This window comes from Astatotilapia calliptera, unplaced genomic scaffold (genome assembly GCF_900246225.1).
Source record: "Astatotilapia calliptera unplaced genomic scaffold, fAstCal1.2 U_scaffold_134, whole genome shotgun sequence".
In the NCBI taxonomy this organism is placed as follows: Eukaryota; Metazoa; Chordata; class Actinopteri; order Cichliformes; family Cichlidae; genus Astatotilapia; species Astatotilapia calliptera.
The window spans coordinates 30,886-45,226 of NW_020535657.1; the positions used below are offsets into that span (position 1 = coordinate 30,886).

Here is a 14,341-nt window from a genome sequence, read left to right on the forward strand (position 1 = left end):
ATGTACTGTAGGTCTCGGTGTTCTTCAATTACTGTCTTACAACTAGCTAAGTAATCTTTGCTGGATGCCATCATCTCTCTGGCCAACGCTCCAACAGCGCACGGTAGACTTTCATCACTCTGAAACCTATGAAAAACAAACAACAATAAATCAGCTATAGACAAACAAAGAGGGTAAGATTGCAAAACAATAGGAATCCCCTGTGTTTATAATGTCCAATGTAATAAAAAAAACTATAAGAAAAAAACCAAACTGATTATTTTAACATATTACATAAGTTAGAAAGTTAAGCTAGAGATCTTGAAGTGCATTAAATTGAAGAAGTCAAAGCCAAAATACTAAATGGAAGAAATGTTCAGATTGGTCAAAAATACACATTAAAGAAAGCATTACATGCAAATTTTCTGGAGATGTAGTGACACTTTGATTCTTCTCATTTTACCAAAGGTTATAAGAGGAAAATTTGTTACAGGAAAATTAACAAAAGGAGGAGCCTTTTCCATCGCTGTGAGTAACACAAAACAGAACAATACATGTACACAAATTAAAGCACTTTATCCCCCAGCACAGTAGAGTCCAAATACGAACCAGGTTTTAGCTCATGGACTACTGGCTACAAGAGCTAAATAAAGAAACAAGCATTTTAATTAAGATTAGGGATGCATATATTAACATTAGGAACTGGAAAGTCCAGAGAAAGCTGTATGTATCCTTTAAAAAACAAAGTTATTTTTTCAGATTTATAATTATTACTTGTGGGGGAGTAAGGGCCTGTAAAAATGACAATTACATATGTATATTTTACGTTTTACATTACAAACAATTGCAAAGAAATTAAAAAATTGAAAGAAAGATGACAAAGCTGGACGTGTCCCATATTGTTTAGTTTAGAAATGCTGATACAGGATGTTGGAAGACCATACCAAATGGCAGCATTCGAGAGCGTATGCTTCTCATACCCGGTCCGCATTGAGCGGGCCCTGAGAGTATCTGGGAGTCAGCTCATGGCCTGCAAGGAAGCTCCGCTGGCAGGTACAAACAAGGTATGTCAGAGTTAGGAGACAACATACTTCCTTCTGTTTCCTTGCACATCCTTAACTTTGGCATCCATTTACTGTAGTAGCAGTACATTACCTGTTAACTTTACAGTTTAAAAAAAAAGAGAAGATGCAAAAGAGGCAGCAGAAGCCGGCTGTTAAAATAATCGCCACAAGAGCGTAGCCTCTATGTTACCACTACTGTAAAGCACTTCAGGGTGCTGAGAAAAAGAAATTTATGGAGGAAATTATGCATAATGTTACCAAACATCAAAGTAAATATAAAACTACTTTAAGTTTAAAAGCAAAAAAGTATATATGTACTATTACATACCTATTTCAAGAGGAGGGTTTCCCCTATTAATACGGCTTGTAACTGTTCGTGTGACCACCACGTCGTGGCGACTTGCCATAACCACCAGATTGATCTGCACATGTGAACAAAGTGGAAATTTCACACGTTTGTATTGTTTCAAAAGTAGAAAAAAAACTGGCCGTAAAACTATACTCACTGTTGTAGTCACCATAGCCATAATAGTTGTTGTAACCAGAGTAATCATAGCCACCATATCCTCCATAGCCTTGATTACCGTAACCATAGTTGCCATAATTTCCATAGCCTTGATTCCAGTAGTTGCCATAACCCTGGTTCCAATTTTGATTTGGGCCTGAAACAAAAAACAGACACCAAGTTGACATAAACTGACCTGTGTTTCAAACTAAAAATGAAACTGTCAAACCTCATCTTCTATTATTAAATCAGACTGTTAGATTGAGAGCAGACTTAACTGCTAATTTTGTGATTTACATCCCAGAAATGTAAAACAGTTAAGAATTTTGTATGTGTGTGTTTTTAGTTTGTTTGTTTTTTAATTACTGTTTTACCATCACATTTACATAACAAGCCTAGCAGAGGAGAAAGCTTTGTTATCTTTAAGAACAGAAAACACTTTTTTGCACAGTTTGTACAAGTAAGCTTTATAAATATCTTTACCTGCAAGAAGTTATGCAAAACAGTCTACACTCACCACCTCTTCCCCGAGACCTAGATGAATATCCTCCTCTGCCACCCCAATACTGCTGCTGTTGGTACTGCTCCTTAGACATCGCCACTTTTATTTCACACTATAAGAAATTACCAGATTAAGTCAAATTAAGGTCCCATAATTCACCACAAATTCACACAAGTCTTCCATGTTCGTACACATTTTATATGTATATATATACATAAATCTCTCTCTCTCCATATATATATATATACATACCTCTTGCAGGTATGTATACACACACACATTTCAATTTCAGTGTCTGTAGCTTTAAATTAAATTAGGATTGGTTGTGCATCCGCCCCTTTAAAGAAGGGTCTGTGAGTGACAGTTAGAAGCAGCCAATAGGAGCAGCCCAGCTCATTTACACTATACTGCTGTCAAACAGACCAGAATGAGACACACTGTAGCTTCCAACTTTCTCCCTGCACACCACTCTTACTTTAAAACACAGCCAAATTGTCTGCACGATCTTTGTTTTTTCACATATATAAATGCAAAGTTTGTCCAACAAAGTGCTGCAGTTACAAAAATCTAAATTTCATTGGTGGGGAGCAGCCTCTTGGTAAACAGCTCTCCGTTAGTAATGGACCACATTAAAGTCAATGTTTCAAAGTAGTTCTCTTGTCTTACAACAGAATCCAAAAAATATACCCATGAGTGCACAGTTATTGTAAATTTGAATGAGTACAGAGATTAGAAAAGAAGCAAACAGATGTAAATGCTAACAGAAAGCCAGATGAGTTTAAGTGCACTGAAGCATATAAAGTAACACCCACACAGTACTTTTTAAAAGGTTACTAATCTGTCTGTAATAATTCCACAAAGTCACTATCCTCAGCATTTCTTTTTCCCCAGAGCTTTGACACGCTTTGACTGTGTATACAGTCAAAGCTAACAATTATGTTAGCCACATTATCTACATTTGAAAAGAACAGGGCTGCTTTAGTTGCTGTCACGTCGCTGCTGTGTGGCTCTGGTGTTTAACACCTTAGTTTGATTCATAATTATCATGTTAAAACACCAAAGTCACATAAACGAACCTTTTGATCCAGCAGTAAAGCAACAGGTTGATCAGCTATAAAATTTATAAGTGGAGTCTGGCTGCTTTGATAAGACAATGAGAGTGGCCTCAGTTCAGGTAAACTAACGGGGTTTTTTAAAATTAATGTATTAATGTTTCATTTATTTATTTGTAATAGAGACAGAACGGTAGGGAGAGACTGAGTGAGAGAAGACATACAGCTTTTCAACATATGCATCGCAGACTTTTTTCTACATATAAAAAGGGGGGAAATTCTGAAAAATAAAAACACATAATATAGGACCTAAAAGAAAAGGACTGTACCTTGCTTAATCCAATATTGTGGTACTTTTTTTCCATAATCTTCTTTACTGGCTCCTCCTCCTTGAATGTGATGAAACAGAAGCCTCTCCTTTTGTTTGTTTTGTTCTCCATGGGAAGCTCAACGGACTCCACCTGTTCACATTAAGACATAATTTAATGGGCAAATAGGAGCCCTGCAGAGCCACACAGAACAAGTGGGGAAAAAGATCAAACAAAATCTAATTTTCACAAGTCACTCACCTCTCCGAAGGCACCAAAATACTCTCTGACTTTCTCTTCAGGAGTGTCAGGAGAGAGACCACCAACAAAGATCTTCTTTACTGGCTCCTTGCTCTTCATGGCCTTGGCTTTTTTGGGGTCAATCACCTTCCCATTAAGTTTATGTTCTTTCTGTGAGGCAACCTGTAAAGCAATATAGACCATTGACAAAAATGTACATACGTGAATATTTCATCTTTCATTTTGATTTAGCGGAACGGATTTTTGATTGTTTGGGCATCATTGAGCTCAAACTTTATAGGTTGTATTCATAAACCGCGCAGTAGTATAGTTACATTCATTCTAATTTAAATCCAAATTGCCAAAAAGGCCAAATATTAAAAATTTCTGCTAATCATTAAATAAAACTGAAAAAAAAAAGCCACCCACACAGACATGAAACTGCACAATCACAGCAAGTTCATGTCTGTTAGAAAAGCAAATTTACTGGTAATTAAAAAAAAAACCACACACATCCCCTTATGTGAACAGGATAATACCTTATCAACACTTTCAGGTTCTTTGAAGAGCACAAACCCAAAACCCCTTGACCGTCCAGTCATGGGGTCCAGCTTTAACGTGCAGTCTACCACTTCCCCAAACTTTGAAAAGTAATCTTTCAGGTCCTTCTTAGTCGTGTCCCAGCTGAGGCCTCCAACAAACATCTTCCTGTTGACAAATCACACAAAAATAAGCAGGTGGTGTCTATGTGTTGAGACTGCTTTATAAGATCTCTACAGTGGGGCAAAAAGTATTTAGTCAGCCACCGATTGTGCAAGTTCCCCCCACTTAAAATGATGACAGAGGTCAGTAATTTGCACCAGAGGTACACTTCAACTGTGAGAGACAGAATGTGAAAAAAAAAAATCCATGAATCCACATGGTAGGATTTGTAAAGAATTTATTCGTAAATCAGGGTGGAAAATAAGTATTTGGTCAATAACAAAAATACAACTCAATACTTTGTACATAACCTTTGTTGGCAATAACAGAGGTCAAAACGTTTACTATAGGTCTTTACCAGGTTTGCACACACAGTAGCCTGGTATTTTGGCCCATTCCTCCATGCAGATCTTCTCGAGAGCAGTGATGTTTTGGTGCTGTCGCCAAGCAACACAGACTTTCAACTCCCGCCACAGATTTTCTATGGGGTTGAGGTCTGGAGACTGGCTAGGCCACTCCAGGACTTTCAAATGCTTCTTACGGAGCCACTCCTTTGTTGCCCGGGCGGTGTGTTTGGATCATTGTCATGTTGGAAGACCCAGCCTCATTTCATCTTCAAAGTTCTCACTGATGGAAGGAGGTTTTGGCTCAAAATCTCACGATACATGGCCCCATTCATTCTGTCCTTAACACGGATCAGTCGTCCTGTCCCCTTGGCAGAAAAACAGCCCCATAGCATGATGTTTCCACCCCCATGCTTCACAGTAGGTATGGTGTTCTTGGGATGCAACTCAGTATTCTTCTTCCTCCAAACACGACGAGTTGAGTTTATACCAAAAAGTTCTACTTTGGTTTCATCTGACCACATGACATTCTCCCAATCCTCTGCTGTATCATCCATGTGCTCTCTGGCAAACTTCAGACGGGCCTGGACATGCACTGGCTTCAGCAGCGGAACACGTCTGGCACTGCGGGATTTTGATTCCCTGCCGTTGTAGTGTGTTACTGATGGTGACCTTTGTTACTTTGGTCCCAGCTCTCTGCAGGTCATTCACCAGGTCCCCCCGTGTGGTTCTGGGATCTTTGCTCACCGTTCTCATGATCATTTTGACCCCACGGGATGAGATCTTGCGTGGAGCCCCAGATCGAGGGAGATTATCAGTGGTCTTGTATGTCTTTCCATTTTCTGATGATTGCTCCCACAGTTGATTTTTTCACACCAAGCTGCTTGCCTATTGTAGATTCACTCTTCCCAGTCTGGTGCAGGTCTACAATACTTTTCCCTGGTGTCCTTCCAAAGCTCTTTGGTCTTGGCCATGGCGGAGTTTGGAGTCTGACTGTTTGAGGCTGTGGACAGGTGTCTTTTATACAGATGATGAGTTTCAAACAGGTGCCATTCATACAGGTAACAAGTGGGGGACAGAAAAGCTTCTTACAAAAGACGTTACAGGTCTGTGAGAGCCAGAGATTTTCCTTGTTTGAGGTGACCAAATACTTATTTTCCACCCTAATTTACGAATAAATTCTTTACAAATCCTACCATGTGAATTCATGGATTTTTTTTCACATTCTGTCTCTCACAGTTGAAGTGTACCTCTGGTGCAAATTACTGACCTCTGTCATCATTTTAAGTGGGGGAACTTGCACAATCGGTGGCTGACTAAGTACTTTTTTGCCCCACTGTATGCAAGCTTCTTTAAACAGCTGGGCTGCTCAAAGGTCCCCTCATTTGCTACAAGTAATCTATGTAACTTGCTTAGTAAGTAATTTATCATCAATTTACATCCAGACAATACAATATCAAACACAGCAGATTCCCCATTCATTAGGTGACTAATGAGGACCTGATTTAATCTTTTATGTGCAATCAAAATGTGAACACATACAAGGGTTTTTCTTAGCTCAAAATGGGCCTTCACATATAAACATGTTTTGTCCATATTAAAATAGGGCAAAGAATCTGTTCCCTTTCTTAACAGAAGCCTGTTAACATCTTTCTGTTGTTTATGACCATTTGATAAAGAGAAATGTATTTATTCTTGAGTAAATTCAACTATAATCATGAAACGTGGGGTAATTGTTTTGTTATTTTAAAGTGATGGTGATTTTTAAATGGTGTAAGTCCAAAACCCCTTTCTATATCAGAATCAATCACTTTATTGCAAGGAAAACCATGCATATAAATCCACCAGTGAAGTACTGTAGACCTGCAACCAACCAGTGCAGTGTTATTATCAAGAAAGATGGTTTTGTTTACAACTGCAGTGATAAAATGTTAAGATATTCCCTAAATTGAACCTGTTCTAATTCTTTTTAATTAAGGGATTCAGTGACCAGGTTGATATAAAGGACTGTGACTCACAGCTGATGGCGATATATATATTTTGTAAGTCTTGTGACTTTATTTTGGGTTTTATTTCCCACCTTTCCTAAAAAGGGAAACAAAATCCTGCACTGTAATGTATGCTCTTCATACAATTTTGGAACCATTAGCTCCACTTTTGATTGATATTGCCAACACTTAAACATTTGCTAATTATTAGCCAATATCAATGATTGGTAATCTAATGCAATCTTCTTCTTTTTAGTGCTCCCATTGGACGTCGCTAAAACGGATAATTTGCCTATACTTCACCCTATTCTTTGCATCATTTTCTGTCACACCACAGGACAATAACAAACCAATACTCTGTATATGCATCCATACTTTGTGAAGGTTCTCAGTCATCCAGGTCATCGTAGTCAAAGGAGCTTGCAAAGAAAAGCGTCTGGACTTCTTTAAGTTACTTGAAGACGTTTCACCTCTCATCCGAGAAGCTTCTTCAGTTCTAAGGTCAATGGTGGAGAGTCCCAGATATAAACCTAGTGGGAGTAACCCCCACAGAGGGACAAAAGGACCCCCTGATGATCCTCTAATCGCCTGAGCCAAGGTGTGAAACTGGGTGTGGGTCCCAATCAGCCAGAGTTTCGGGTGAGTTCATTGTGAAACCTGGCCCCACCTTATGCGAGGTCTGGGCATTCCTCGCTGCACTGTACAGCGGTTGTTGTTGCGTCTGTCTGAACATTGTCATCCCCTATGTAGCCGGTGTATCAGAAAAACTCAGGAGAGTTTTCTCCAAGCATGACATCCCGGTGCATTTCAGACCCAGCAAAACGCTCAGACAGAAACTGGTTCACCCGAAAGACAAAACGCCAAAACACAAACTTAACAATGTGGTGTATGCTGTACAGTGCAGCGAGGAATGCCCAGACCTCTACATTGGAGAGACCAAACAGCCACTTCACAAGCGCATGGCACAACACAGAAGAGCCACCTCCACAGGACAAGACTCAGCAGTCCATCTGCATCTTAAGGATAAAGGACATTCTTTCGAGGATGCCAATGTTCACATTTTGGACAGAGAGGACAGATGGTTTGAAAGAGGAGTGAAAGAAGCCATCTATGTCCACTGTGAGCGACCATCTTTGAACAGAGGCGGGGGTTTACGACACCAACTCTCTGCCATCTATAATCCAGTTTTGAGAATCCCTTCCCAGACGCCTTAACGCCCACTCACATCCTGGGCCATCTGATCTCAGGAATTCGCATAAGGTGGGGCCAGGTTTCACAATGAACACACCCGAAACTCTGGCTGATTGGACCCCACACCAGTTTCACACCTTGGCTCAGGCGATTAGAGGATCATCAGGGGGTCCTTTTGTCCCTCTGTGGGGGGTTACTCCCACTAGGTTTATATCTGGGACTCTCCACCATTTGACCTTAGAACTGAAGAAGCTTCACGGATGAGAGGTGAAACGTCTTCAAGCAACTTAAAGAAGTCAAGAAGCTTTTCTTTGCAAGCTCCTTTGACATCCATACTTTGATTTTCTGAACAACAGGCAAAGCTGTTTTTCTAAACAGAAAACTGAAAATAATAACAAACATTCAAAAGTAAATGATATTTGAAAATATCACTTACTTTAGTCTAACATTTCCTTTTAAAACCCAAACTTTTAAAATAGCAAACCGGTAACACTCAAACACCTCGGAAATCGTTCTAGTGTAATGTTTAGTTTATGAATGCTTGTTAAAATAATCACCCCTCCTAATGAATTAAAGTAGTACCAACAATAACAATGCCAGTCCTGCAAAAATCCGGTCCTGCAGCTACAGCATCTTTTCGATTATCAACAGTGAACCCTGAGTCTATCCACCCTTCACCATCACCATACCCTTCATCCTCCTCGTTTTACTGCGTCGATCCTTGATCCTTCGGCCTCGCCCCCCATAAGGCCACAGTCCCCCGCTGCTGACATCGGGTCGTCACTGTTCGCCTCTCCATCCTCCTCCATTCTCATCATGTTCGGGTCGTCGCTTAATTCATAATCATCCGACATGTTCGGGTTTTTCTGGAACAAGACTTAAACTAAAGCTTCACCCCTAAAGGGCTCTGAACTCAAAGCTACGTCAGAATATGGAAGCTAAGCTAACTGTCTGGCTTCTGTCAGCTAACTGATGACAGGCTAGTCGCTGGCTAATATTTTGATATCATATGCTGTTAAATAAAATGTCCGTCGCTAGTTAGAACAAGCTAACTGGTTGGGTTACGTGAATCCAATGTGGGGTTAGTATGAATTTGGAGGAAACAACGCTCGTTAGAAAAAAATTAGGTTGAAGTTACCGATAATATTGAGAGGTGACTTATGAGCGTCGCTTTTGTTTTCGTCGCCGTCATCATCTTCTTCGTCGGTTAAAAACGGCTGTCAAACCGACGTGAAGCTAGACCGCGCCCCCTTTCTTTATGTAACAAATAGTACATTTTGGGCTGAATTCCCTCTTTTTTGTAGAGCCGTTTGCAAAAATACAGATGAAAAAAGGAAATAATTGAGGCAAAAAGTAAGGAACAGAAGCAAACCCAAAAAAGCAGAATTATGTAAAAGACATTTTTCAGTTAGTAATTTATACTCTGAACAAATTTTTTGGTCAATAATACACCAAAGACAAAAAGTAGATTCATCATGATGATGAATCACATAACCAACCCACCCATCAGCATGTTAAAGAATATCATAAGATGCAGAATCTAACAGTCCCTAAATTGATTAATTAATTAATGTCATGACTGCAGTACTGTGCAAAAGTCTCACCCCTCATTTATTTATATTTTTCTTCCAAGGAGCAGACTTTTGTCATTCTTTAAGTAATCTTGAGCAAAACTTGAAGGTTTCTGAAGACGCATGTTTCTGCTGCTTGTTAAAATCACTTACCTATTGGGACAAACCAGTGTTATGTTGACACAAGCTAACTATCAACACCAATTTTAAATTGCACCTTTAAGGGTTTTTGTTTTCCTTTCTTTTTTGTGGTTTAGCCATTTGTAATCCCTTACTGTTCAATTTGTGAAGCACTTTTTAAAACAGTTTGGACTGAAGAAGAAGTAGTCAGGCTTCTGGGGGAGACAAGGCATTTATTAGAAGTCCATTTCCTGAATAATACCAACAATGTTTCACACAAAGTCTGGCAATGTTTCAGTATTTTCACTTCCCAAGATCAACATTACAAATGAACAACAAGTATGGCACATTTAAATAGACACCATCACCTGTGAGGGGGATTAATTAAGACATTCAAACAAAGTTTCAAATGAAGACTCTCATTCTGCTGAGTGCATCTATACTGTAATTATACTTTCTAAAACGAGACAGTTCACTCACTGCACAGGACTTCATACGTCTGCGACACATTTGTTTGGGTAGAGAGGAAGGAAAATGGTACATGAACATTTACAAAATGGTTAAGAAATACAGTTCACGCATATACATTTGGAGAGTGGCAGTCAAATACAGTTCATCTAAAAGGTAAAAAGCTAGTCTCACATGTCATGTGCAGTTTCCTTCAGGCTTGTAAATGTAAAGCAACAGCTTCCCATTCAATCAAATGGTCCAATGACATTGAAGTCCCATTTGTGTTCCTATAATGCTTGGTGCATCCGTTTCTATTGATGAGAAAAGCATCCTGAAAGAACTGGATAGTGAGCCACCTTTAAAGACTGGAATTTCATAATCAGCCCCATTGATTGCCAGCAGTGCCAGCAGTCCCAGCAGCATCGCCAGTCCCTCGTCACCCATCAATGTGGAAGAAAACCCCCCCCAAAACAATAAAACACTAGAATTGCAAAAAAGGTGGGGGCAAAATAAGAGGAGAGGTCATCACGAAGTCATCTGTCTACGCACTTTGTTAAGCATGTCCTGTAAGCTGAAGTTGGCTAAAGGAGGTAATGAGGTTATAATGGCCCCTCTCCTCATCTGTCAGCTCCATGTTTCCAGGCCTGACCACCACCACAACATTAATGCCGGCTTCTTCTGCAGCTTTGGCCTCTGCAATGACAAATGCAGTCACGTTAAAAAAGTACACAGTTTTTTGCCCTTAACAGAATATTATTATCAAGATGTGACAATAAACAGAAGTGGCCAATAGGAGTCTCTTTGAAGACGGGTGTCAGACGGATTCAAAACCTCAACACAAAACGACTACTTTGAACATTTCAGTGTTTCACAAAGCCTCACTTTGCCGATCACTGCCTTCGTCCCACCGATCTATTCATCCTGGTAGTCTTTATGTTATCTTACTAGCAGACAAACACCAGACCAAACGGAGAATATTATCATTGCTAACATACTTACCCCGGGTGACGTCTGTCAGGAATGTGATTTCCTCAGGCTGACAGCCAATCCTCTCTGCAATTCTCTCATAGCTCTTTGCGTCCACTTTAGCCCCTATACTGGTGTCAAAGTGACCGTCAAATAACTGAAAAGAAAAAAAAATCAAACCATCAGATTAGACAATATCAATAACAAAAACAACAAGAGCTTACAATTTGTTTTAGCCATTAACAGCTCCTCCAATACAAAAATGTTACCTTCTTATAAAAAAATAATAAACAAAATTAAATAAAATAAAAATAGAAACTATGTGTAAGCAAAGGTTGTGTTTGCACTAAAGTAGGAAAGGGGAACAAACTTCTAGAAGATCTCCTTCAACAGAGTATCCAAATAGAAGTTTCTGTGCCTCCACGCTTCCAGAAGAGTAGATGTAGACTTTCAGGCCACGTGCTCTCCATGTTCTGATAGATGGAACTACATCCTGATAGACCCTGATTTTAAAAAGGGATGGGGGAAAAAAAGCAGCTTATTATTATGTTTTTGTGGGGTGGCGGTGGCGGGTTATCTCTACTTCTGACAAACAAACCAAATTATGACCCAAACCCGAGTAAAAGCGTATATGAATTTCAAAAGTGAGGAAAATGATCAGTGTACTTACTCGCCTTTGATTCTCCCAGATGCATAAGCTGACCTCCACATGTGACCCTGAAACTGTTTGAGCGCTGTGGACTTCCTGTCTGCTGCCATCTGCCACAGAACATTTTCTACTACTTCCCTAATGGCCTTCTCCTCATCTGTGTGAACTGTCTGGTCCACAGTGTGCACAGGACACGCCCGGTTCTGTTTCATGTCCTCTTCAATCTGCCGTGACAGTCAGCCTTTTTGTTAAAAGAGCACTAAGGGATGTTCCCTGGTTTACTTGGTGGATTAAAACAGGTATGTCAATATTCATTAAAAAAAAAAAAAAAAGGCAAGCAATTCAGAAAATAAAGGATAGAAGCTGAATATGTAAGAATTCTTCAGTACCCAAATAAAGGTTTTCCCTCCTTTGTTCACTAGCTGCTGATAAATAACAAACTGCATTCCTGCCAGGCTGAGTAACAGCCTGGATTTCATTCTTCCAGTAGGGAATCACACTTAAAAACATGTTTGCTAGCTACCTGTTTCTTTAGTAGATGAACATCTTGTTTGCACTCGTCTTCTTCCCAGTGAGTGGACAGGTAATCCTCAAGATGCTCTTTGATGTACGGAAAAAGGATATCCTAGAAATGAAAATATGGACACGTGACAGCAAAAATAAATAAATAAAACATAAAACCCACACTAGAGCCTGAGTGATTGTCAGCAGATCGAGATCACCTATCTGCCAATCCGTATTTATAGCAGCGAATAAATTTTAATTTTAATAACAGAAACTACAGAAGAGATGGGAGAAACATCCTTCAACCAGAGTTGATGTCCATAGTTTGTCCACCAGGGGGCCTTACAAAGACTTACAAACAAACAACAACCAACTGATCCGAGCAGTCAGGCAGCATACATGAGTAAATAAATAACAACATACAACAAATGTTAGAGAAATGTGATTGTTTCCCGTGTTGGAAAGCCGATGAACTTGAAAATGGGATTGTTAAATCACCATGTTGTTCTTAGAGATCTTATGCTTAGGCTCTAATTCAGTCTCTCTAGTTGGAAAATACCAACAGAACAATGTTTATTGATTCCTGTTTTAAAAGCCTTTTCCTTCATTTATGGTACAGCTGTTGTGTCTGTTTGCACAGACATTTGCCTACCCAGAGAAGAGTTTTTTTTAACCTACGCAAATTGGTTCAATGTAGCTCTTGGAAAAACCCAACAGTGTGTAGCTCAATGTTGATGAGCATTGTGAATGGTGACTTCACATGTCCATGTCTATTTCTAACGCACTTCCGTATTCTAAGACACAAAGCAAAGAGGCTTCCATGAAAGTAAAAACATTACATGAAACTGCTAATTACAACACTTCTTGTGTGACATGAACGCAGCGTTAGGTGTGTTAGGTGTGTTCGTTGTCAAACGGTATTTCTGGTTATATAAAGCAAATATAGACATTTGTAGAAGCAAATCAATAAAATTGCATTATATTAAGGAGATAGAGAGACCCTGTGAAGTTTTGTTGGTTTAGATGTGTGCTACCGGTGACAGGCAGCTGTTAGCATAGCTGCACAACCGTGCAGACTTCGTTTGCATTTCACGCTGCTTACCTTCACAAATGTAATCGGTGTGGTGGTGCCTTCAATGTCGAGCAGCAGGGCACTACTGCAGGCAGGAATAGAAACAGTGGCCATTTTTACTGGGTGAGTCTGCAACGGCTCTTGTTAGCTGACGTTAGCTTACTAATTAGCAGCACCGCGGTGGAAGAACCAGGCTGGACCCGGTCCTCGCTGTTTTTACAAGACTAACAGATCAAGCAGACTACAGATTATGCACGCGCTAACAAATATATCTGGTGGTAAGCCACTAACTAGCAATCACTTCACAGCTAACAAACAGGGCAGTAATATGCACACATGGCCAGCTCCGTCAGTTCAGACTCCACGCCAGTAGGCGGCGGTACCTTAATAATGAACAACAAGTAAAACAACAATAAGAATTTGTTTATTTGTTTAAAACGTTATTTAAAATCGATATTCCAACACTCAGTTTACTTGTCTGTGCCATTTTATTAAATGAAAGCATGTTTTGCATTTGGTATTATTTATTGGTTAACATTTATGTCAGTATAAAGAAATGTGCGAAGACAACAGGGGACTATTTTATATGAAAGTGTTTTATTTGTCCTACCAACAGCAATACTGAAACTATGCCAGAGCAACACTGTAATGCAGAGGTAGTAGTATAAGGTACACCTGTTAACTGATCATTAACACAAATATCTAATTAGCCAAGTAAGTAAACTAAAATTTTATTTGTATAGCCCCTTTCAAGATAAAAAATTACAGGGCTATAAAAGGGCTATCTTAAATAAACCAAACATGAGTGAACAAAGGTGAATAAGTCTGCACAGAGCTGATGAGCTGATTTTAAGTCTCTATGAAACTTTTTCAACTCATATACACTTTCACCAGTCTTATAACTAAATACTGTGATGGTGGTCTGAGTTTGACATGTAATGAATCAGCTATTATTGTAATGTTTTAATGTAGTTAGTACTGGTAAAACTAAAATAGGACTTGTTGTACATTTCTATTTTATAGCCACAAGTTTGGTTAATATGTTATTACAACACATCTCATTTTTGAAAAGCATCTCCAAACTTAAAGGCTGGACAGGAACAATTCAATTTATTGGTGACACTTACATAGTGC

General features: G+C 39.4%; 1 protein-coding gene and 1 pseudogene across 1 annotated transcript; both read right to left on the reverse strand.

Annotated features, from left to right (window-relative positions):
• Nucleotides 1–88: 88 nt before the first annotated feature.
• LOC113017482 (heterogeneous nuclear ribonucleoprotein D0-like) lies at nucleotides 89–8,968 on the reverse strand (annotated as a pseudogene).
• Nucleotides 8,969–9,779: 811 nt separating this feature from the next.
• On the reverse strand, nucleotides 9,780–13,585 carry LOC113017484 (enolase-phosphatase E1-like). The gene is made up of 6 exons (XM_026160635.1): nucleotides 13,238–13,585; nucleotides 12,155–12,256; nucleotides 11,653–11,855; nucleotides 11,353–11,485; nucleotides 11,016–11,139; nucleotides 9,780–10,709 (listed from the first exon to the last, which is right to left on the reverse strand). Exons 1-6 carry the CDS (start codon nucleotides 13,319–13,321, stop codon nucleotides 10,570–10,572), a joined length of 786 nt encoding a protein of 261 aa, XP_026016420.1. The 5' UTR covers nucleotides 13,322–13,585; the 3' UTR covers nucleotides 9,780–10,569.
• Between the last annotated feature and the right edge of the window lie 756 nt (nucleotides 13,586–14,341).